This window comes from Filicampus tigris, chromosome 19 (genome assembly GCF_054856515.1).
Source record: "Filicampus tigris isolate MCC_2025a chromosome 19, RoL_Ftig_1.0, whole genome shotgun sequence".
Classification (NCBI taxonomy): Eukaryota; Metazoa; Chordata; class Actinopteri; order Syngnathiformes; family Syngnathidae; genus Filicampus; species Filicampus tigris.
In genome coordinates this window covers 4,278,482-4,302,152 of record NC_141235.1, presented here as the reverse complement: position 1 = coordinate 4,302,152, position 23,671 = coordinate 4,278,482, and the positions used below count along the sequence as shown (strand labels likewise).

General features: G+C 44.0%; 3 protein-coding genes across 4 annotated transcripts; 2 read left to right on the top strand and 1 right to left on the bottom strand.

Moving 5' to 3' along the window:
* The first annotated feature begins 277 nt into the window (after positions 1-277).
* casp7 (caspase 7, apoptosis-related cysteine peptidase) lies at positions 278-10,255 on the top strand. Of its 2 annotated transcripts, XR_015082623.1 has the most exons (15): positions 278-414; positions 707-822; positions 3,060-3,211; positions 3,312-3,440; positions 3,772-3,947; positions 4,021-4,159; positions 4,563-5,074; positions 7,058-7,174; positions 7,575-7,664; positions 7,753-7,828; positions 7,920-7,986; positions 8,498-8,638; positions 9,608-9,782; positions 9,873-10,004; positions 10,102-10,255. XR_015082623.1 is itself a non-coding variant. In XM_086017102.1 (7 exons), the coding sequence occupies exons 2-7, from the start codon at positions 707-709 to the stop codon at positions 4,787-4,789; spliced, it is 939 nt and encodes a 312-aa protein (XP_085873228.1). In that variant the 5' UTR covers positions 278-414; the 3' UTR covers positions 4,790-6,852. The 2 variants fall into 2 exon arrangements, 1 of the variants encoding a protein (XP_085873228.1); XM_086017102.1 differs by lacking the exons at positions 7,058-7,174; positions 7,575-7,664; positions 7,753-7,828; ... (3 more) ...; positions 9,873-10,004; positions 10,102-10,255 and having other exon boundaries at positions 4,563-6,852.
* On the bottom strand, positions 8,801-12,901 carry dclre1a (DNA cross-link repair 1A (PSO2 homolog, S. cerevisiae)). The gene is made up of 9 exons (XM_086017096.1): positions 11,801-12,901; positions 10,772-11,695; positions 10,533-10,666; positions 10,338-10,456; positions 10,061-10,204; positions 9,846-9,991; positions 9,623-9,777; positions 9,385-9,526; positions 8,801-9,172 (listed from the first exon to the last, which is right to left on the bottom strand). The coding sequence occupies exons 1-9, from the start codon at positions 12,156-12,158 to the stop codon at positions 8,991-8,993; spliced, it is 2,304 nt and encodes a 767-aa protein (XP_085873222.1). The 5' UTR covers positions 12,159-12,901; the 3' UTR covers positions 8,801-8,990.
* nhlrc2 (NHL repeat containing 2) lies at positions 12,640-22,087 on the top strand. The gene is made up of 12 exons (XM_086017097.1): positions 12,640-12,978; positions 13,657-13,809; positions 15,130-15,179; positions 15,409-15,814; positions 16,994-17,115; positions 17,205-17,334; positions 18,113-18,206; positions 18,335-18,566; positions 19,338-19,460; positions 19,674-19,883; positions 19,960-20,173; positions 20,461-22,087. The coding sequence occupies exons 1-12, from the start codon at positions 12,816-12,818 to the stop codon at positions 20,715-20,717; spliced, it is 2,154 nt and encodes a 717-aa protein (XP_085873223.1). The 5' UTR covers positions 12,640-12,815; the 3' UTR covers positions 20,718-22,087.
* Positions 22,088-23,671: the final 1,584 nt, after the last annotated feature.

Genomic DNA, 23,671 nt, shown 5'->3' with positions numbered 1-23,671 from the left:
AAAAGTACTATATATTTTGTCCCATCTTCATTGTGGTCCTAACACTTGTTCGTAATCAAACATTAACTTAAAAAAAGGATCATTTTGTTAAATTACTTCACAAAATAATAATAAAGTCACTGTATTTTTTTAAGCGTAACATCTTTGTTTATGTAGTTCCATGCAGGTCAGTACCGTTCCAATATGGCTGCCATGCTCACGCTTCACGACAAGGAAGTGTAGCAGGCGTAGGTTACGTCAACGTTACGCCTTGACGTATGACGTCGTGACGCTCCTTCGAGATTCCCCAGTCAAACTTGACCGAAGAAGTTCCAGCTGTTGTTTTTGAGGAAGTGAAAGCGTGTTGCTGGTGAACAAACGACATTTTTTTTACAACTTGGTTGACCTGGCGTAATACCACTATAACAACACAACGTGAGTTTGTGATAACATAGCCACTTCTACCTAAAATAGTTTGATAAGCGTTGTGAAACTTTTTTTTCTAAGTAAAAGGCTAGCAAAATGGAATCAGTCATCATGACACTTGCGTTTAAAAGCCACCTATTGTAACGCTACTCACATAACCGGTTGAATATGAATAGAATTTAATTGAACGTGAGTGAAAGTAACCATTGTAATTGTGCGGTTGTTGTATTATAAAAAAAAATAAACAAATAAACACCGTGAACGCTTAGTGAATTGATGCTAACAAGGGCGCTAACAACAGATGGCTGGAGAACCCGATGAGAAGACTCAACTTGAATGTTTAGAAGATGAAGAGGAGATGTCGGTGGACACAACAGACGCCAAACCTGACCGCAAGGGGAGGTTTTTACTCTTTGGGTGAGTGACCATTAAATAGTACTTTCACTTCACGTGCGACTCTGCAGCCCCAAGAAACAGTGGGTGGGGCAGGGGATATGAATATGTGGTCAAGAAAGTGTCACCACAACGTTGGCTAACCAAATAGCCACAAACATAAGAAAATATTGTGCAGGTGAGGTCAGAAAACCTGGTGCGGTTTATAAAATTCATCACACTTCTTTATGCATTCGCAGGTACATACAGTATAAGCATACTGTAAATACAAATACAAAAATAAACTAGAGCAGTGTAGCTATACAATGACGCTGAATTAATTTAGGAAAAGGTGCATGAGTTACATAATCTATATTTTATCCATTATACATAAACTACATAAACCCGAGGCCAGATTATTAGGTGCAACCAAAACATTAGGTACACCCTTGGTCATATTATGAGGTACACCCAAAATATGAAAAAAATAAAAAACCCAAAATGTTAGGTACAACCAAAATATGAGGACACAGAATGTCAGAATATTAGGTACCATTAGTCAAATTATTAGGCATACACAAAATATTAAACAACCAAAATAAGTGTTTGCTAACATTTTACAAATTGATATGAGATTCAGTTTAGTGCAACCACAATAATAGATGTTGACTTAATACGCCTCCAAACCGAGCGCTATCCCCGTTGACCCCACGTGTGGTCACGGCGGCGTGAGGTTCGGGGGGCCCTCGGGTTGAATAGGCCTTTAGAAAGCGCTGGTGCGGTGGCGAGGTTGCTGACTCAGGGAGGAGGAGGGTATGGAGGGGGGGGGGGGGTCATCGCAACGCGCCGCCCCCCCTCCCCCTCCGGCGGCACCCCCCCCCCCCCCCCTCTCGGCCCGTGGGCACACGCGGCTCCCCAGTCAGGTTCTTCGTCCAGCACAGAGAGCATGTCAGTATCCTAGCACTCAGCCCCCCCAAAAATCAGCTGGAGAAACAAACTCTTTTGCAGATGCAGAGTGGCGTAGCGCTCAATGACGAACCCAGGTAAGTCGACGCCACGTGATCCTCGGCTCCCTCCTCTTCACCGCCGCGCCCTGCCCACCGCCGCTCTTTGCTGCCCAACCCTCAATTGTTCGGTACGGCGCGTTGGCACAATTTGGAAGTGGGAGGGGGGTAGCGTGTCAAATCGCACGTTTAATAGAATATGAGCGCGCTATGCAACAAGGGCTTTGTTGACCCCGTGGCCAGGCCTTTCTCGAACACGCCGCCCATCTGGATGGATCGGCCAAAGAATGCCAACATGGCAGCCGCGGCGGAATAGCCACAAGGACGCTTCCTCCCGCTCTAGCTGCTGTGCTAATCTTTGCATTCTTTAAACCGCTACTCCTACTTCCATTTTGCTGTTTACACTTTAAAAATGTGTGAGGATCGGATTCAAGTTTAGGCTGGATTACCGCGACCAAATTTGGCCATCACGTTAATGCCTTATTGGAAAGCCTATGTACTTTTTGGTCTCTGAGTAAGTACTTTGCCCGGTTTGCGGCGTGTGACAATTATTATTGTGTGGAAATGATCATTTTACACATGTTTACCACGGATATAACCCGTCTTTAATTCAATCACTTCAATTGTCGTTAGTTTATCTGAAACCCCAAGGAAAAAAAATACATTTACTGTTTGTTACACAAAATGCATTTGTTTGTAGAATAATCCTTGAGACCACAGTCTCTTTACAGTTTCGTTCAAGTACCATCTTAATGTCCCTGACGCAAGTGCTGCTACCCAGAGAGCGTTGTAATAAATGAGTGAAAAAAAAAAAATCTTCAACTTCTAACTCTTCATTTTTTTATGTATGTATGTATTTGCTTTTGTGTTAAATAAGTCCAAATTGTAAAGGCACTTCATGGACATCCTTTATTATATGTCCCAGTAGGTTTTATTACAAGCCTCCATCGCTTAGGGAAATGTACCTCCCCGTCATGTTCAAATGATTTTTGCCCCGCTGTGCTGCAAATGTCAAAACTCTCTTTATCCGCGCCGCCGTCAATGCCAGCTTTACAGATTCCACTTCATGCTACGTAAGCATTTTGTTGCGGTAACGACACCTCCTGTAACACGCTGCGGTCATCCGTCGTTGTGACCGTAATGGCCGCTCAACACCCCCCCCCAAAAAAAAAAAATGGAAGTGAACTCAATCGGCGCACACTGTCCACCATTTGAGGACAACGTGTTGCGTGCATGCATATTGATAATGAACATCTCTGCCGCTGTGTCTGTACTCAGCAAGAAGAATAAGGATGGCCAGACGCGGGAGCAGGACTACTCTTCTGAAAGCCATTACAGAATTGTCTCGCCAACATTCCAGTATAAGATGAGCCACCGGCGAGTGGGCAAGTGCATCATCATCAACAACAAAAACTTTGATGAAAAGACAGGTACGAAAGCAACGGGAGCCCGTTTGGTCAAAAGCGAGGCTTCTGAGCATCCGCGTGTCCGTCCTCGCCCCCCCCCCCCCGCGTGTCCCCCCCAAAACAGGGATGAATGTACGCAACGGGACGGACCGCGACGCCGGCGAGCTGTTCAAGTGCTTCAAGAGTCTGGGCTTCAACGTCTTCATCTACAACGATCAGACCTGCGAGAAGATGGAGCGTCTCCTCAGAGAGGGTGAGGCCTGGGCGATTTTAGGTGAAATGTCAGGATGAACTTGAAATGCACTTTAACCTTTATAATAGGTCAATTTAATTTGGTCTTCTCTAAACTTTTGAATGCAGGGTCCAACTGTGCTTTTCGCACAACTAGTCTTGATGCCGAATTTCTTTATGAATGTTTATGAATTAAGGGTAAGCAAGACCTGAAAGGCGAATATTACGTTTTTTTTTTTGTTTATTTTTTAGTACCATACATGGTCCTTTGGACCCCATTTGGTTCCAGCGTTCCGCCTGAGTATTGGCACCGTCCCAAACGGATTCAAGTGAAGTGTGTCTGTGTGTGTTAGCTTCAGAGGAAGACCACAGCGACAGCTCGTGTTTCGCCTGCATCCTGCTCAGCCACGGCGAAGAGGGCATGATCTACGGCACGGACGGCGCCATGCCCATCAAGACCATGACCTCGCTGTTCAGGGGCGACAAGTGCAAAAGCCTAGTGGGGAAGCCCAAACTCTTCTTCATTCAGGTCGGGCCCACATCATTATGACACATATGGAATACTTCCCGTGTTAAATTACCGCACGGGTTGATGTCACCAGGCCTGCCGGGGTTCCGAATTTGATGACGGCATACAGACTGATTCGGGTCCGCCCAACGACACCCTGGAGACGGACGCCAACCCAAGACATAAGATCCCCGTCGAGGCCGATTTCCTCTTTGCCTACTCCACCGTGCCAGGTGAGCCACATCGTTAGGTCCGCCAGAAGCTAATTCAGTGGAGCCTCCAAAGTGGAACGCATTCTGATTTCCACTTATTTCTAAATTCAAAACAAATCCTCCCATAGGTAACAATACCGAGTAAATTCATTTGTTTGCATCATTAAACCTTGATCGACCATAGAGGCCATTTTTCGGCTCGCCGTGAAGCCGTCTGGCCGTCCCTTCATCAAATGTGCGTGACCGGATTCAAAACAACGTGAATTGATAGATGAGATGAATTCATTCATTGGAATTTTCAATTCAGTGACTCTCGTGCACCACGAATTGTAGCCGTGCCACACTTTGAGAGTCACCGGATGAGCTAGTGCCGGTGAGTAGTCAGTCCAACCTATCTGACCCACGCTGGCGTCCACCTGGGCAGGGTACTACTCCTGGCGGAACCCCGGGCGCGGCTCCTGGTTCGTGCAGGCGCTGTGCAACGTGCTCAACGAGTTTGGCAAGCAGCTGGAGATCATGCAGATCCTGACCCGCGTCAACTACATGGTAGCCACCAGCTTCGAGTCGTGGTCCGAGGACCCGCGCTTCAGCGAGAAGAAGCAGATCCCCTGCGTGGTCTCCATGCTGACCAAGGAGCTCTATTTCAACTGAGCGCCGCCGCCGGCACCACCTCTTCAGGGACGGATGGAGCAGTCCGAGAAGCATTCAGGGATAATTCCGGCCCAGCGGGAACAAAGCGCTGCACTTTTTACAGCACGTCGATTGGGCCCGAAACGGAAATCTTTTTATAGTGGCACTCCGCTTTCACGTGTTGATAGTGAAACCTCTTTTTTTTTTTTTTTCTTCCCCCCCCCCACCCCCCCCCCACCCCTCTTCTTCAGGTTTTTCTTCACAACAGTGGCGTCACGTTTGATCGGATCTTTGTCGGCAGGCATTGTGAGATATGCATGTTCTTCTACTACCACTTCACTTTTGTTGCCGCACTTGTCGCTGCCATTTCCGTGTCCGACTAGTCCGCCTCTTTTTATTTTCACTCGCAAGGCGACCGCAAGAGTGTGGTTTCAATCCTGTTAATGCGCTTGGCTGCAATTTGAAGACAAGAACGGCAAACTTCAAGTTGAAACTACCATCCTCAGGTTCATTCATGTCCCGTAAAGTGGGTTGATGTAGCGTTGGAAATATTTCCTTACTGTACATACATGGCAAGAAAAGGGTCCGCTTTGTGCATCATATTCATATCGACTCATTATAACAATATTACTCAGATTAATACCGATGTTTGCATACTGTAAATTTTGCAGGTTATAATTTAGCTCACAATAGTGATCAGATTTCAGAATAATTGTGAATTTTCTCCGTAGCACTCCGGTAAAAAGAACCTGAGCACAATAAAATACCAAAATCTGTTGTATTGAAGAAAAAAAATAATTTTAACATCACGGTGAAAGTGAAGTCTCTTCCGATTATACGCTTAACTACCTCCTTAATTTTTTTATTTTTTATTTTTTATTTTTTTGATGGGCAATTTATTGGCACATGTGGACCAGCTCATTTGGTATGTAAATTAAACATTTAATAGAATTTTTAATTGATCATATGAACACAATTATGACTCAATTTGGTCACATAATGACATAACAAATCAAGTAACATATCATTAAAAATGTTATTTAAAACAACTGAAATTGTTTTTTAATTGATGATAGTACAATTACGACCCAATTTGACACTATAATTGGGAATAAAGTGAAAATTTAAGTAATTTGATATATTGAAAAAAAAAATCATAATTGATCATGGAAATACAATTATGGACCAATTTAGCACCAAAAGTAAAAATTGTATAATTTTGCCACTTCACCAAAGTGACAATGGCTCTTTTGATTTTTCTCATCTAGTTGATGCGCATGGAAAATATCACCGTTCAAACGCTAGCTCGTTTGAAACGCCTATAAATTGCGCCTTAAAAAAAACCCACACACACCAAACATTTCCATTTAACTGTAGAAAAATAGAATTTCTATAACTATAGACTAAAGAAAAGACAATTGTTTGTGTATGTCGTCGTGTCAATCACAGAGGCAGCTATTGACGATGGCAAGTGTGAACCACACAATATACTTTCTCCATGTTGCCGCACTCATCCTCACACGTTGTCTGCGTTTTTTTTTTTTTTTTTTTTTAATCGGTCTTTTAAGAATTTGAGCACTCAATTGAATGCTGAACACCAGTGCTGAAAGTGCGATCCATCTGAGCAATGACAAACTTGCCATTTTAAAAACCCAAACCCGAGTATTGATCCCTCTCGACACATGGATCTCTGATCAGTGACGTGGTGCCCCAAACTGTGCAGAAAGGAGTGTTTGCGCCACTATTCCATTTATAAAAAAAAAAATGAAAAAAAGTTGATTATTTAGGGGTTCAATTTTAAATGCTTTATGGTGTTAAATGCTGTTGTCCTCAGTAATTTATTTGAATTTGGATGCATGCATGAATTAAAAAGGAAATATAATCTGAACCAGTGTTTAAATTGTAAAGATTGTTTAAAAGGAGGAAAAGAAAAATTATCGAAACAGAAGAATGCTTATGTACAACTTTCTTGTATTAAACATGAATTTATTGTGTTATGCTTAGCTGAGTAGTTTGTAGCACAACATACTACATACTGTACTCAACCACGCACATACCACACACAAATAAAACGTTTTATTTATTTATTTTTGTGAAATAATTGGTTGTTCCTTTTGAATGTGCGTAAATGTACAAAAACTACATATATTCAACACATCTCATTATTTTGCTCATAGACCGGTTTATTAACACTTCAAATAAGACGGCCCATTGAAAAAATGACCCGCGGGGCTTCCGACCCTCAGTTCGACAAGACCAAAATTTGGTATTATTAATCCTGTGAGCAAGTGATGTCAACAATCCAGAAAGTCAAGGATGGCATAAAGGAAGTGGTCCTGCCTTCAGGAAGTCCTCCTCACACAGTCTTAGAGATTGACTACATGAGTGGCATCCCTTCACACTTGAGTAAGTATTCCTTTAATAACAATGATATAAGAAGTGTTTGGGATTGAATTGCTACTTTAATCCCAGCTAATGCGTTTGAATGAGATTGTTTTGGTGTCACCGTGAGCAGGAATCGGAGGGGGGGGGGTTAAAGGCTATATATTTTGTTGTCATTCTCCCTTGCAAAATGCCATTTATTGTTTTCTTCTAGTGTACGTTCTTGCACACAGAAATTATTAGAATTCAGTATTGTTCTCGTGCAGGTGGAAATACAGTGACAGAGATAAGATGTGTTTATTTGTTCAAATCGCAAGACAGAGGTCATTTAAAAAAACAAAAAAATGCATAGTATAATACAGCAAATAAAATAACAATGCACATTATTTTTACATGAGTAACACTAATTACGTGTGACTTGCAGAAATCCTGGAAGAAAAGATATTTTGTGGAGCAAGAACACCAGCTGAAATATTTTCTGGATCTGTCCCTACCCCGCACAAATAACATAAATGTATGCAGATTTTTTTTTTTTTGTATTATTTATTTTTTTACACGTTTTAACCCATTTTCCCTTCTTTTTTTTTGTGCTGCCAAAATAGAAACCCGAATTGTGTCAATGCAAAGCTGTTAATGTTGTTTCAAATTGCTGTTCAATGAATCATTTCCTCCATTTGGGTGAGTCAGAGGGAAATGAGGTGATAATGGCTCCCTTTGGGGAAATTATTTGCGGAGTCTGAAAATAATTTCTTGTCATTTTGTTTTCCAGCGAGGATGTGGATGGCTGGTTCCGCTGCGTCTTTGAGGCGCTTAAGCACACAAAGGGCTCTGTGGAGGTAAACTCACATCCACCATGTTGTAGTCATATGATAATGTATGTATATATGTTTATGTTAAAGTACATGTCAAAAGAGCAACCCACAATAGAGGTAGGTAAAAATATGTTCGCGTAAATCTGACTTATGTCACTTTGTACTTTTCGTATTCGTATTTTTATCGTACACTTTTACCAGGGGATTTGTAATGTTTTGTTTTTTTTCAAATTCATACCAAATCACGTTTCTGTTATTAATTTTTGTTGTATTTATTTAAATAGGTCATTTCAAATCTAATTGAGTAATTAGAGTACAGTATGTAAGTAGTTAAAATTGAGATGTGTGGGGTAATTTTTATTTATTTATTTATTTTTTGTATTGAGCAGCTGTCCAAATCTCGGCCCATATCTCGGCCCTTTTTTCTCTACTTTTTGCCCTTTCATTTGATTTTTTTTAGAGTTTTTTTTTTTTTTTTTAAGTTCAATGATATTATAAAGTGCTCATGCATCTTTCACTATGTTCTTCTGTTAAGGCCTCTTGAATTATTGTCGACAAAACAAGGTGAACAGGCCAGCTTCAGAGTGTGCGCTGCTTCCACAAAGGCGACCACATTGTCGCCGTCGACGACTTGGAGGAGTTCAACATGTGCGTCAACAAGTCAATCAAGAGCGAGGTACACACTCACGCACGCGTTTAAAGTGCGTCAGCCAGGATGTTTACCAATGCATTTTCCCAGCAGCCTTTACAGCGACTGATTTCATGACCTCATTCGCATACAACATTGGCCCAAGAAAACAATTAAATAACACTAAGGAATTAAAATATCAACAGCAAACACAGAGAGAAATGTAAAACATTTATTGTTAGAGAACTTTGTGGGGAAAAAAAAAAAATGACAAGTGCATCATAAAAAGTGCAGCGACATAATAGATTTGCATAGCATGCTTCTCCTAGCATGCAGATCTGCTTCTTGACTCGTTTCCGTCCATTGCAGTCTTGATGCATCAGTGCAAACTACGATTTATTCATGACATAAATTTATTTACGTTGCTTGCGTTTACGCCGAGCCACTCGCTAAAGTGCTTTTCCATGGCCTTTCTGGCGGCCCAGCTGCCGTTGTTGACCGTGGGGATGATCTTGAGCGGCCGCAGCCACTGGACGAAACGCTTCAGCTCCACGAAGCTGCTGTGTTCGCTGTACGGAATTCCTGGAGTTAGAAAAAAAAAACAAAAAAAAACGCTGTGATAACAGAACCAAATCAGGGCTCATGATGATGATCATTCTGCCGAAAGAAGAGGAAGCTCTGCTGATAAAAGAATGAGAAGAAATTATGCTAGCATAATAATAGGTACAAGCTTTGCTGGCTAAAGAAGCGCCACAAGAAAAGGCAAAAAAGTAGAAGCTACACTGGCTGCGGACCATAAATTGAGATGTTGCCACTGACGACCGGTTGAATGTCTTCCACTGATGCCATCTGCTGGCTGAAGGTCCAGCCGGTGGGCTTGAAGGCCACCAGACGATCGTACTGGCTGGAAAACCTCCCCAGATGCTCCTGTAGCTTCTGTGGAGAGATCATTCCCATTTCAATGCTGTGAAGACACACCAAATAATAATAATAATAATTATAATAATAATGTGTTAGTGGGTGTTCTCCTACTCTGACGTTGAGTTGCATCATGGGAAGCACGTGGACCCGCGCCGCCTTCCAGTCGGTGGTCAAATGTCGCTCGATGTGCTCCGACTCCAGACAACACATGGTGTTGTATTTGTCCCGGGAGAGGCACACTTTGGAGCCCAAAACCTCCGCCAAGGCTAGAGTGAGAAAACCAATTATTTCACTTTTTTTTTTTTTTTAATTTATTTTTTTTTATGACGCTCACCCAAGAAGACCTTCTCCTTCCCCACAGAGTAGGATCCGCACACCACGAGCGTGCGAGGATGCAGCGTCACCGACTCAAAGCCGGTGCTGGCGGCGAAGTTGATGACTTCCTGTTGCCGGGGGAAGGTGTACTCGGGGCCGCAATACCTACGAGGACCACGTGGGTTAACAATCCGATTTATTTATTGCACGATTCCCATCGAGAGCGTTGCGTACGTGGTGTCCAGGTAGAGCGTGTGCACTTTGCGTCCCAGCAGCTCCGGGTAAGCCTCCATGGAGGGATCGGCTCGGAAGTCGCCCGTGTGGAGGACGGTCTGTCCGTTGGGCAGGAAGAACAGCAACATGGCCGCTCCTGGACAGCTGAAAAAGTCACGCGAGCCTTCGGGTCATTTTCCGCAATGTTTTAAAACTATTTTTTTTTTTTTTTTTTATAAATAAGGAGGAAAAGAGGCTTGCAAAAGAAGACAAGAGAATAAAAATGGCTTTGACGTACTGGTTGGCGTCGAGGAGGATGACCTGGGCCCCCTCCACGCTCACCCTGGTGTTCATGGGGAGGATGTGCACGTGCTGCTCCGCCACCTTCAACTTGCTCTTCACCAGGTTGCCTGTGATCTGCCCAAAATAACATCACTCACCCACTCCATCAGATTACACCCCCCCCCAAAAAAAAAGTCCCATCTTGGCTTACTTTATTACAGTAAATGGGAAATGTGGACTTCCTGGTGAGCCCTCCGTAGTGGTCCGAGTGGAAATGGGTCAGGAAGTAGGCGGTGACGCCTTCAATGGCGCCGTACCGGAAAGCGTCGATGGCGAACGTCGTGCCTGGTAAAGTGACATTAGAAATGGATTTTTATACAAAAAAAACCCCAAACAAACAGAAAGAAGAGCTCAAAAATGTAGAAGAAGAAGAAGCCACGGTGCTGGCACCTGGAATCTTTTTGTAAAACGGACACCGCCGTGGTTGTTCATCTCCATTGTCGTTGTCTCTGTTCCACCATTTGTTTCTCCTTTCTTTGGTCTGCCTCCTTGCCAATTCCACCTTGTTGCCACCTTTACTAACATCCTCCTCATCTTGGTCAGCGTCGCCAGCCGCATTCCTCTTCCAATTCTTCTTAGCCGCACTCCCGGAAGCCTCGACTTTCTTCTCTGCCTTCAACGCTTTAAGGCCAAAAAACACTCCGATGTCCGTCTGCTTGAGTCCGGAACCTGGACCCGCCCCGCTCTGACCCTTTCGAGGAGGCACTGTGCTGGACTGGGAGGGTACGAAAAGTGACACTTGAAGACTTTCCTTCAAGCGTTCCAAAACCATCCTCTGGGGGGATTGAACTGGGCTTTCGCAAGCAGTCGGCGAGATTCTGCTGGCGTCTTCGAGGTGATCCGTTAAATCAGGAAGCGGCTCATCTTCGCTGAAGTGAACCACGGAGTCTTCGTCTTCAGATGTGTCTTTATGAGCTGCGTCTACCTCAGCGGGGAGCTCCGAAAGAGGCGAGTAGGATATTAAATCCTCGCTGTCCTGAGACGCTTGGTTTTTCGCCGGCGTCTCCGTCCTACTTCCTTGTGAGGAGGTAACAGACGAACGGCCACTGGAAGACCAGCCTTTCTTCTTCTTCATGTCGTCAGGCCCCGGAGAGCGAAGGAGGAGGAGGCCGTTAGTGGCTTGGGATGGCGGCGGCGAAGGCGGCACGTCCATGTGGTCTCCGGAGGCATTACGGTTGGGAGTATGGCGCTCACTCTCTTGTGAGCGGATCGGCGTGTCGTGGCTGTTGGCTCGAGCTTGGGCCAACTGCGTGTGGTTGAATTTCTTGTAGTGGTTCGGAATGGAGGACGAGCACACGAGACCATCGGGACATTCTACGAGGGAAGCATTGTTTTTTGTGTTAGTGGCAGGCCCTCTACCATCTGTATTTTGGACTGTTTTATTGCCACTACCCCACACCCCCCCCGACCCATCCTTACCTTTGCAAGTGTCCCTTGGCGTGTCAAGGCATTCAGCGACATGCCATCTGTGCGACTGCACCAATAAAATACGGAATGGCATCTGGCAAATGGGACAAAAGTCTTCCTTGACTTCATTGTCAACATTTTGTGCGTCCTTTGCAAGTGACGACGAGCTGGGATCACATTGTCCATTGTTTACATTGGCAGGGACGTCACTCGAAGTAGTTGTACTATGCCGTGTGTTAGACTTTCTCTCCGTCGTGCATCTTCTTCTGATCGCATTTTTGCAAGCAGGCGACGACTCGTGTTTCTTCTTTTTCTTCGCGAGAGGTTTATAATCCCAAATGTCACTTTCGGTGTCGGTTTTCTGGGACATTTGGAGCAAAAGTGAAGCCTTCCGGGCGTCACACAACAACACGACGTGCACAAAGCTCTCGTAACAACAAGAGAATGAACGTGTATTACCATTCCGTTTAATTTGCGGGTAGAAAAAAATAATACGGACAACTACTGTAAACCATAATAAGGTATAAATATCAATTTACGAAAACTGCGTATCATTGTTAACCGTAAGAATTTGAATCAGGTTGACGTAAATCACCGCCAAACTGTCAGGTTGAATTAAGTAAATGCAGTACTTTAAGCACAGCCGCACTTTCACACCAAACAGGAGCGTAAAACATGATTGTACTTTAATATGATTTTAAATATAAACATTTTAATTTTTAAAATGTTAATTTAAATTGATCATACATTTGTCGAAAGCAGCTGTGTAAATTCTACATGACGACTTGACCACTTTCCACATAAGTAAGTAAATGCGGTTCTTCAAACGCGCACGCAGCAGCACTTTCAAACAATTTACTTACAAATACAGGAGAGTCAACATTGTTTTTCCTTTAATAAGATAGATGGACCCATGCGATGTTATACATTTGATTTATTCCACCCTATCAAATTTTGACGAAAGCAGCAGCGCGAATCTATATGACGACTTTACCCAATTGGGCTAGCTGAAGTTGAAGTTTCAAACATGGCTTCTGGGTGCAGCTTATCAACTCTGTTTCCTCTTCAAAGTGTGCTCGACGGCGCCTTAAATGATGCCGCGACACAAGAGTCTATGGAAGAGCTCGTCTATGAATATCTGAAAGACATGGACGAAAGGGAAGACCTCAAGATGCCCGACTTTGACACCGGTAAGCTGTTGATGTTGGCACACACGCCAATGTTTGGGTTTAGCTCGCAGTGCTACATGCATAAACAAGACGGGACGCGTTCGTCGCTTCACTTTTCGAGATTCTCGAGTGAGGTCGTTTGTCTCCTGTTGAGATCCATGTTAATGCATTCTAAGACCCTGTGTAGCAGATATTGTTGTCTAATTGAGTTTCAGTATACACAGTCAGTACAGAAGACTGAAAAGGTGATACAGTGAACTAAAGCGGTGATTACATAAGTCTATGTCCGAACAAAATAAAGTCCTCCCTCCTTCAACTCTGCATCAATCCATTATCCAAACCGCTTATCCATCTGCATCAATTTGAATATAGCTACCGAGATGAACTCACAAGTTATAGTAGTATCAGGCAAGTGTTAGTGTTAAGAAAAAGTTCAGGTTTCAGGGTAAGTGTCATGGTTCCATGGAAGGATTTGTAAAATTTCAATACAGGATTTGGGTTTTAAAATAAAGAATCCAAAACAGAGTATGAGTTTGTGTTTGTTTACCGAGAGCAGTGCTGCAGTACCTCAAAACACCAGTGGGTGGTGATTTTGAGCTGACCATTAAACCCGAATAAAACCGCTTGTGTTGCAATCAGTAGTTTGATCTCCTCGTTGCATAATGAATGATGATTTTCTTCTTTTGTGATTGACTGCAGGACTGGAATGGCTGAACACGCAGGGCCCGCTGTCTTTCAGCAGGGAGTTGGCGGGAAAAGTGGTGCTGCTGGACTTCTTTACCTATTGCTGCATCAATTGCATGCACATCCTGCCGGACCTTCACCATCTTGAGCAGAGACACTCAGTCCAAGGTACTGTACTGCTTGTCCAGTATTTTGAAGTACAAAGGCATTAACATTCAAATGGGATGGGCGAAAGAGTAAAAACAGCTCTATAGATCTACATCAATGCCGCAACAAACCACACCTGAGCTAACATAGCAAAGGTAATTGTAATAACCTAACAAATAAAGAGGGGGGTATTTGAGGTGGGGTGTTTATTTTTCAGGGGGACCACATACCTCGGATGCCATAGTAAATGTAATTACAACCACGCACAAGGAATTGTTTATTTTAAGTTAGCCATTTTGTTTTTCTTTTATTTGCACGGATGACCCTATTTGGGAAGATCTGTTACAGGACAGTATATTGCTCCCAGCATCACGGTGATTACGACACCTTGTGTTATTCAATCAAGTAGACTTCGCCCTACGTGACTCTGTGCCACCACCGCCACATCCGTTGTCATCCGTGCAGCGTGTGGAAGAGTACCTAAAAATATGTCGGAGCTTGAAATTCAGCTGCCAGTCCAACCGGACACTGGCTGCCACGCACGCACAGAGGCACGCACGCACACACACACACCGCCATGTACTCAGCCACACTATCACGCCGGCCTTATCTTTGGCACGGCTTCGGGTACATTCTGTCTGCCGCTGTGCTCCGTGAGGTGTGGGAGCCGCTCACTTCAGTCACTCCCATACTAACCGGCCCCGCTCTCCCCATCATCATTGCAATATGTTTTTGGCAGACGATGAAGAGAGGCAGCATCTACTGCGGATTCATATTTTGTTTGTCCAAGGATTATTGAGGTCTGGCCCGCCGCAAAATGGGACAATTTGTCTCAAAAGTCAACAAACCAATTACATATCAATGGCGGGCTTGTAAATGGTAGTAAAAACTGTTTGGTAAGATATACTTAGCTCTATCGAGATATCTGCTGGCTCAGGCTTCTCTCGCATAAAAAGGAGCGCGCTCAGCCGAACACGAGGCTCCGAAACATGTTGTTTTTCGACAGCAATTAAGTTGTGTAACATGGGAGCAATCAGCTGATTTCAGGGAAATCGTTATGCGGAATTTCTAACCGGGATAGAGATGCTTCCTTTGACAACAACCTAAGTTGTTACATTAAGTGCTTTGGGGGCCATTGAGAACATGAAAGCACAACTTGTTCTTGAGCCGGCTTACACAATTTGTTGTTGAGTGCAAAACGGAAGGCTTAGATCCACGCCATTAATTGTGGTTCTTTTTTGCAAACAAAAATAAACATACTGCAAAACTTGAATACATTTGGAAATAATTACGCGTAGACAACATTGTGTCTCTTTTTTTTTTTTTTTTTTGTCATCTCAGATGGGCTGGTTATTGTTGGCGTACATTCGGCCAAATTCCCCAATGAAAAGGTAAGTCAACACTCAGCGTACACAGATTTGTAGCTGTTGTATTGTAATGTTATTTTGATGGAGCTTATTGCGGCTGAGATTGGTCGAGAATCATAGGAAAAACATGTAAAAACAAAGGAAGAAGCGATCGCGTATGAAATTGCGATATTGATATAATATAAGGGGGAGGGGGATTACGTTTCTATTATTCTTCGAAATTGTTCAGCCCTACTGTGTGTGCCCTTCCAAGGTCCTGGACAACATCCGCAGCGCCGTGCTCCGCTACGACATCCGCCACCCGGTGGTGAACGACGGCGAGGCGCGTCTCTGGCACCAGCTGGAGGTCTCCTGCTGGCCCACGCTGGCGCTGGTGGGCCCGCGCGGCAACCTGCTCTTCGCGCTGGTGGGCGAGGGCCACCGCGACAGGTTGACGCTTTTCGCCGACGTCAGCCTCCGGCACTACCGGGAGAAGAAGCTGCTGCTGGAGCACCCGGTGGGTGTCCAGCTCTACCGGGACTCGCTGCCTCCCAGCATCCTGTCTTTTCCCGGGAAGGTCTGCGCGGAGCACGCCGGCGACCGGCTGGCCATCGCCGACACGGGACATCACCGGATTCTGGTGGTGTCCTCCACTTATCAGCTGCTACACACCATCGGAGGTAACGTGCCGTATTTCCCTAAATGATAGCTAAGAGAAATATAATCGGTGACCCGTCAAGCTATTCCAGATTCACACCTGAATGCGGATTTGCTCGGCTCATGCCCTTCCACAAAGTGCTACCATTTAACACCCTTAAGTGCGTTCGCAAAAATAGAAGAAAAAAAAAACAAAAACATGGTCTTTTGGGTATTTTTAGATGATTCCCATGCTTCAAAAAGCCTCCGAGGGGCCACCTTGCCGCCGCTGCGGTTCCCAGGCCAGCGCACGAGTTGGCAGCGTGCGGCACGATGCGCACACTGGGAACTGGCACCGACCTCCATCGCGGGGACAAAAATGCCCAGTGGGACTTTTATTTCTGTCGGCTGAACTCATTCGGCGGCTGCTGTTTGCTTTGGGCTCTCCAAACACATGATGGAGGAACTCGACTCCTTGCCTTTTGGTGCAGTTAATCCAAACATTTGCTTTGGATTCCTTTTTCTCTTATTGGCTTTATTGTAAGCAATAAAGCAAAATATTAGTCAAATATGTTTTATTTAGAATGAGTGGCTAATATATCTATAAATGACATATTTTGCAAATACATTCAGTTTGTTTTTTTAATCCTAATTTTTCATCATCATACCTCAACATGTATTGTAAATGATTAAAATATGAGTGGAGTATTTTTTTTTTTTAAATATAACAATGTTAATTATAAATACATCATTTTTAATAATACATTTACATTTGAATTCATTTGTATTTTATTACAATAATGTTTTATCCGTACATGTGTATAAGATACATACGTATGTTTAAAATTATTTCAAATGTTTTTTTAAATTGTATTTTAACATTTAAAAAAAAAAAAAAAAAAAATTCCTCCTTAAATTATTGGTTAATTAAGTTGGTAAAATTATTATATTATATTAAACAATTGGTCAATTACAACATAAACTGTTACAAAAAGTTGTAGTCTGTCAATTTATTATTTAAAATTTACAAATTTTACACACACATTTTCTTTCACCTCCTCCACGAACGTCTTCAAAAATAAATCCTTTTTTTCTTTTTCACAACAACTGTGGCTCTTGAGCGCAAACGTTTGCACACCCTTCATATTATGGCTACTGACACTGCGGAGCATATTTTATTTTTTTTATTATACATATATATATATATTTTTTTCTGTGTCCAGGGCCTGAAAGTGGAAGGCAAGATGGCTGCTTGTCTGAAGCCTCCTTCAACTCCCCCCAGGGTGTGGCCATGAAGGGCGACGTGATCTATGTGGCCGACACGGAGAACCACCTCATCCGAAAGGTCAAACCGAGACAAAGACGCCTCGCTCGCTTTTTCTACTCTGCTGGATTTTGTGCCTCCCGCTTATGTGCGTGCATCCATCAATGCAGATCGACCTGGCAGACGGGCGGGTGAGCACACTCGCCGGCCTCGGCGTCCAAGGTACGGACAAAGCTGGCGGCGCGATGGGAGATCGGCAGCCGATCAGCTCTCCCTGGGATGTCGCACTTGGCTCGGCCGGTGAGTCTTCCAGCCCAGATTTGAGTGGCGGCTCTTAAAACGTAATTGCCTCGAACCTCGGGTGGACCTGCTCCCGCTGGCAAGCCACGGCCGTAATCCAAAAGGGACTTCAAGTGAGCTTGGTCTTTTAATATGGGGCAGCCTTGGAGGTCAAAATGGGGCAGGTGGCCGTTACTTCGGAACTGCATATTGACCCACTTCCACTCGGAAGACGCCGCAGTCACTACTGCTTGGCTGCGTCCGTCTATTTCTATGTCTTCCAGACTCGCTCATTATCTTTTCTCCCTTCCTTGACGTTAACATTTTAATGACTTTAGCTATTGACCTACCTAGCTTCCGAACTGACAAACAGGAACTACCAAGCGTCCTGATACTTGCCCGTCTGCCTCCCTACCTACTTGCCCACCTACCTATTATTTCCTTCCTTACCTGTATTTTTCAACAAACACAAGCAATAAATGATTCTATATCGCAATAGACTATCAGATTTATTGTACGTGAATGTTTTGGTCTTAAAGTTACACTTTGAATTCACATGGACCAACTGACAGCCTTTGCAATTAAAAAAAAAAAAAAATGCGTGTCGGTCGATTGAATTGTTTCCCTACTACTTAGTCGCTCCAAACCGTCTCTACCTGCCATCCCCCAAGCTGCATGAACATTCGATTAGTACCCCTTCAGTCCCTCTTTTGAACTTTGAAATGTCAATGCTGTGCATTCAACTGTAATGATTCCATTTGAGAGTAAGCAAACTTGTGTGCGCGTGTTTGTGTGTAAGGCGGCGTCGAGGACAACGTGCTGTGGGTGGCCATGGCGGGAACCCATCAGATTTGGGCTTTGTTCCTAGCGGATGGGAAACTGCCCAAAGGAAGGTGAGACGGGCTAACCACCACATTCTTGGTGCACTCAGACAGAAAATGGCGTTTTCCCCCGAACCGTTCCCACAAAGCGGGAAGTGTAGAATTGTCCGCAGCGCATGACGAGCTAATCGCGTCCGCAGCGAGTCCAAGGCGGGGACGTGCGTGCGGTGGGCCGGCAGCGGCAGCGAGGAGAACCGCAACAACGCCTACCCGCACAAGGCGGCTTTCGCCCAGCCCTCGGGCTTGGCCGCCGCCCCCGAGGAGCCGTGGAGCTGCCTTTTCGTGGCCGACAGCGAAAGCAGCACCGTGCGCACGCTGGCGCTCCAGGACGGCGCCGTCAGGCTGCTGGTTGGCGGCGAGAGAGACCCCACGGTGGGTCAAAGGTCACTCAGTCTGTTTCCGTGCGGTCGGGGGGGGGGACTACACTTTTTTTACTTTTTTTTTTTTTTTTTATATTTGTCAAAATAATTCATTCCACGTTCACACGCAAGTCTGACAAAAATTGCAGTCTCGTTACATAATAATATCGTGCCTTGGAAAACGTTATCTAATCGACACTCATGTTAACACTGAGTGGCTTCTCTTTTCTTTCTCCCCTTTGGCCTTTCCTGGAAGTTTTTATTTGGCCGTTTAATACAACACTTCTACGAATCTGAGAGCTATAATCGCAAAGCGATCACTTTGCATCCGTCAAGCAAACCGTGGCGCTTTGCGACCAGATTATCTGGTCTATAATTGTGAAACGCAGTGAACGGCTTCCTTTCCTTTTTCAGAAAAAAAAAAAAAAATATTCATGTGCTGTCATTTTATGACGTCGGATGAAATAATCCTCATCTGTCAAGCGTCTCAATTCACTCAACAGATTCTCTTAGTGGGAAATTTGCGCCTGCTCAATTGTACATTCTGCCATCAAACGGAAGAGCGTTTAATCAAGCCTGTGACTAACAACCAGGCCTTCGTTGTAGTAAATCAATCATTTTTGGACCAATGAAATGAAATTGTATCATTTATGATGGGGCCCGGTGGTTGGGAATCTCTGGGGCCGATTCTACTTTATGTGTATTAGTCTTACAATGACTCATCTGCTGTCGAATTTTGCATGTGAACGACTTGGATGAATGCTGTTTTCTATTTTTGAACCAGAATCTCTTTGCTTTTGGGGACGTGGACGGGAAAGGCGTGGAAGCCAAGCTGCAGCATCCGCTCGGCGTGGCCTGGTCCCCGCAGCGCAACTTGCTCTACGTGGCCGACTCCTACAATCACAAGGTTAGAGTTTCACCTTTTTCTTTTTTATTATTTGTATTTTTTTTTTTTTTTTTTTTTTTCATTTGAAGAATGACAGCAACTCACACACCAACACATTGAGCGATTTGACCCATGGATTCCCTGTGATGTTAAACGCCGAGCCTGTATATGCTTTTGAGGCTGCATGTGCAGCATATTGTACCATTAAAAATAAATAAATAAACGTGTGCACAGATTAAAGTGGTGGACCCCAAGACGAAGCATTGCAGCACTCTGGCCGGCACGGGAGAAGCCGGCGACGCCGTGGGTCCTGATTTTGCCTCGTCCCGCTTCAACGAGCCCGGCGGAATCTGCGTCGGCGCAGGTGGAAAACTCCTCTATGTCGCCGACACCAACAACCACCGAATCAAAGTACTGGACCTCCGCTCGAAGGCCGTCTCGCTGGTGAGGCGCTTTGCGACGTTTCACCCGGCTACACCTCCCGTAGCTGACTTTCACATTTTACACCCCTCCCCCCTAGTTGGTTATTTCCGTAGACTGTACAGACACGGCACCTGCCAAAGCGAAGGCTCCCGCCAAAATCCCCAAGATGCCTCGGGGGGCCGTCAGGATCGACATGCCGCCGGTGTCGGTTTGTGCCGGACAGACCGTCGTCTTGTCGCTGGCGCTGGCGCTTCCCGAGGGAGCCAAACTCACCGACGAGGCGCCGAGCTGCTGGGCGCTCTCCGCCGAAGGTGAGAACCATATCGCTCCGACGGGGGAGGATTATTCCCCAAAAAATGAAGAGTCATTTATTTCCCCTCAAAATCCTACACATTTTTTTTTTTTTTTTTCAAATGTATGACAATCCAAAATGAAAAAGTCTTTTATCAATGGTCACATTTTTTGAGGTTTGGTGTGTGGCATCCATTTTAATTTACGTGTCATCCTCAGGACATCCAATTAGATTATTTAAAAAAATATATATATGTATTTTCATATAATTATAATCCCCCCCAAAAAATTTTCGGCCTCGCCTTAGGTGACGAGTGGCTACTCGACGCCGAGGCGGTCACCGGCGCCATCGCGGATCTGTCGAAGCCGCTGCGCGTCGCCGCCAAACTTCCGGAGGTTCCCAAGAAACTGCGCGCGGGCCTCACGCTGAGCGTCTGGCTGTACTTCTGCACGGCGGCGGGGGCGGCCTGCACCATGAGAGCGGCGGCCTTCTATCAGCCTCTTCAGCTCAGTGACATTCCTGCCGCAGGCGAGGTCACTGTGACACTGACACATTCTCTCTAAAAAAAAATAAAAAATTTTTTTAAATCAGAAAGCCGTAAATGTACGATATGATTAAAACAAAAAACTAAATACGATACTGTAAATGTTAAATAAAAGGGTTCTATGGAGAAAATGAACAAGTCAAAGGTCACCACTAGCTTAGTTTTTATTACGGCAACTTTTCACAGCAGTCTTCCATCAGTCAATCCATTTTCGATATAAACATCTCAAATGTGTTACGGTCAAATGAAATCCAGGATGAACTTTTTGCACGGAACTCCAAAAGTTGTTGCAAATGCTCACAAACGAACATCATACCCGGCTTGTGTCAGCCAGCTGACGGATGAAGCCGAAGATGCTTTCTAACCGCCTTGGTCCATTTGGGTAAAAGTGGGACGCTTCTAAACCCGATTTTCATAAGCTGTACAGACCACTCTAAAAGCACTTCATTACATCACAGCCGTAATGGACGCTTATTGGTACAGATCAAAACGCTAACACTCCTTGAACGAGAGCTGCAGCTTGAAATATGAACGCCAGGCTTTGTTTTATGCCAGGATTTACGTGGGATGAAAAGTGAAAGTGACATGATGTCAAAATTGGAGCGGAGAAAAAAAAAAAATACTTTGAAAAAGACATGTTTATGCTACACTGGCTTCTAATAGATTGGCATCTCTTTTGTGTGAGCATTACTGTTCAATTATGTACCCATTAAAGGCTAATTAGTTGATGTCATAATAGTTAGCAATAGCATCAGAGCTAACATCATTGTTCATATTTATAGACCAACTACTCTGTAGTTAGCACCCAGAGCTAATGTTAGTGTTCAAGGTTGTGTACATTGTTGTGGCTCTTGCGTTATCAGCACTAAAACTACTGCTTTGAATTGCGAACGAACCAACTATAGTTCAAATCAGAGCTAACATTACTGTTCAGAAGCGTGTCGTTTGTGTTAGCGCTCGCCGCAGTTTTGTACAAACCGACTGTGCTCCAGTCGGCACCCTAGCTAACATTATGTTTCCGAGTGTAGCGCGCGAAATGTTGCTGATATCAAAGAGCAGAACTTGAATGAAATTCTGAAAGCGTCAAACAAACAGGCCAAAGGAACAAAACGGTCACAAGATGCTGTGGTAGCACGTTTACCCCACCTTGGCCCGAAAGTGCCTTGAAAAACGGTTGGCAATAATTTTTTGAAATGCATTAAAACTTTTCTCTATTCCTCCAAAAAAATTAATTCATTTTGCTTTTTTTTGGCGGGGGGGGGGGTCAGGGCAGCGATTTGTTGTTAATTTTATATCTTGTTGGCTCCCTTTGCTAAGAGGTCTACGTCGCACTTTAAAGATGGAACAGAAAGAACAAATAAAGTCTTTTTTATTCAGTCTTCTCAAGAAGCTCTTGTTTGTTTGTTTGTTTGTTTCTTGTTTGAGACAATGCTGGCCAGTTATGGACCTGGTAATAAGTAATAATATCATGGGAGATGAATTATAGCATAACTCCAGGATGGGGTCTCCTAATGGTGCCCGTGGGGCCTCAGATCACTTCGGTGGGGCTGCAGTGTTTTCTGGGCGGGGTTGGTGTCCTCTCAGCTGTGCCCCCCCTCGAGTAGGTCAACATTCAGGGACCACTGCTGTGTCAACGCAAGAAGCCAGTGGATTTTTGGTGCTATTCAATTTGTCCTAATCGCAGCGATGGTCTCAAGGGGGACGACACACCCTCCGACCGAATCATTTATCTTTTGTGTGACGTAAGCACGCAGGCAGTCCGGAATGGTGGTGCCTCTGCCTCCTGAGGGATTTCGATATGCAAGAACTCTGTCTGTCAAAACAACTTAAAAAAAAAAAAAAAAAATACAGAATGCATGCCTAAAACAGTTTTGGTCTCTCAAGGGGTTGAAATTAAGGCAATATGGCCTTAAAATGTATTTAAATCTGATTTTGTTGTTTTTTCTGCCAAAATGGAAGATTTTAAGGTCATATCATCAAGTCGGGACGTTTTGATACACGTGTCCCAAATGCTTTTTCTCCCATGTATGTATTTCAACGCATATGCTAAAGAAATTATCTACATGCACACATGGCGGTAAAAACATTTTGTCCTTAAACAATGCTGACATATTTTCCATTTTTTTTCTCCCCCACCTCTGCACTGCCTCTGCGGTCTGAAAAGCAGCAGTGTGTGCAAAGGTCAGGCAGGCTTTTAAAAGCTGCCTCAAAGCTATTATTTTATAAAGTGCTTAAAAATGTTAAAGTTTACTGTGAACTCTATTCAGTCAAGAGGCAGAATGCAGTTTTGTGGCCAGTTACATAACCTGTGTGTGAGTATCATTACCACAACAAAGTGGTCCTATTTCCAGGAGAAGAGAATCGAAAGGAGCTTGTCAATTTAAGTCTCTTCATCGACCTCGCATGTCCCAAATAGCACAGATGTGAACTCCTACTTTTGTTGTACCCAATTGAAAAGAGGGCACATACTTTTTTATTTTTATTTTTTATTTATTTTTATTTTTTTTGGACATATCACTGTCCTGTACTTGAATGAATGTGTTGTACGGACAGTGTGCATAGATGGAAAACACAGTGGTACGAATACAATAGAGAAAACTTGAAGAAGCACATCGCAACTATAAATTAGACAGCAGAAGACAAAAAAATGAACATTATCTTCTGCCATTTGGCCCTTGAATCCTTAGAATTCGACGTTTTCGTACGTTTATGTAAAAATACTTAGTTACCTTGAGTAGATATTTGGGGTATATATGGATTAGTTATTTCTGAGCCTAGTTTGTACTTACTCCTTACATTTTTTTTACGCAAATATCCGTACGTTGGACTCCTTAAACACAAAAACCCGCACGTTGCTATTTAATTTTGGATTGTGTTCATTCCAGTTTGGAATTATATATTTTTTTGAAAAACACCAAATCGCGCTAGGACAGATGAAGTGACTTTGATTGTGTTGGGATGAGAAGTATAAAC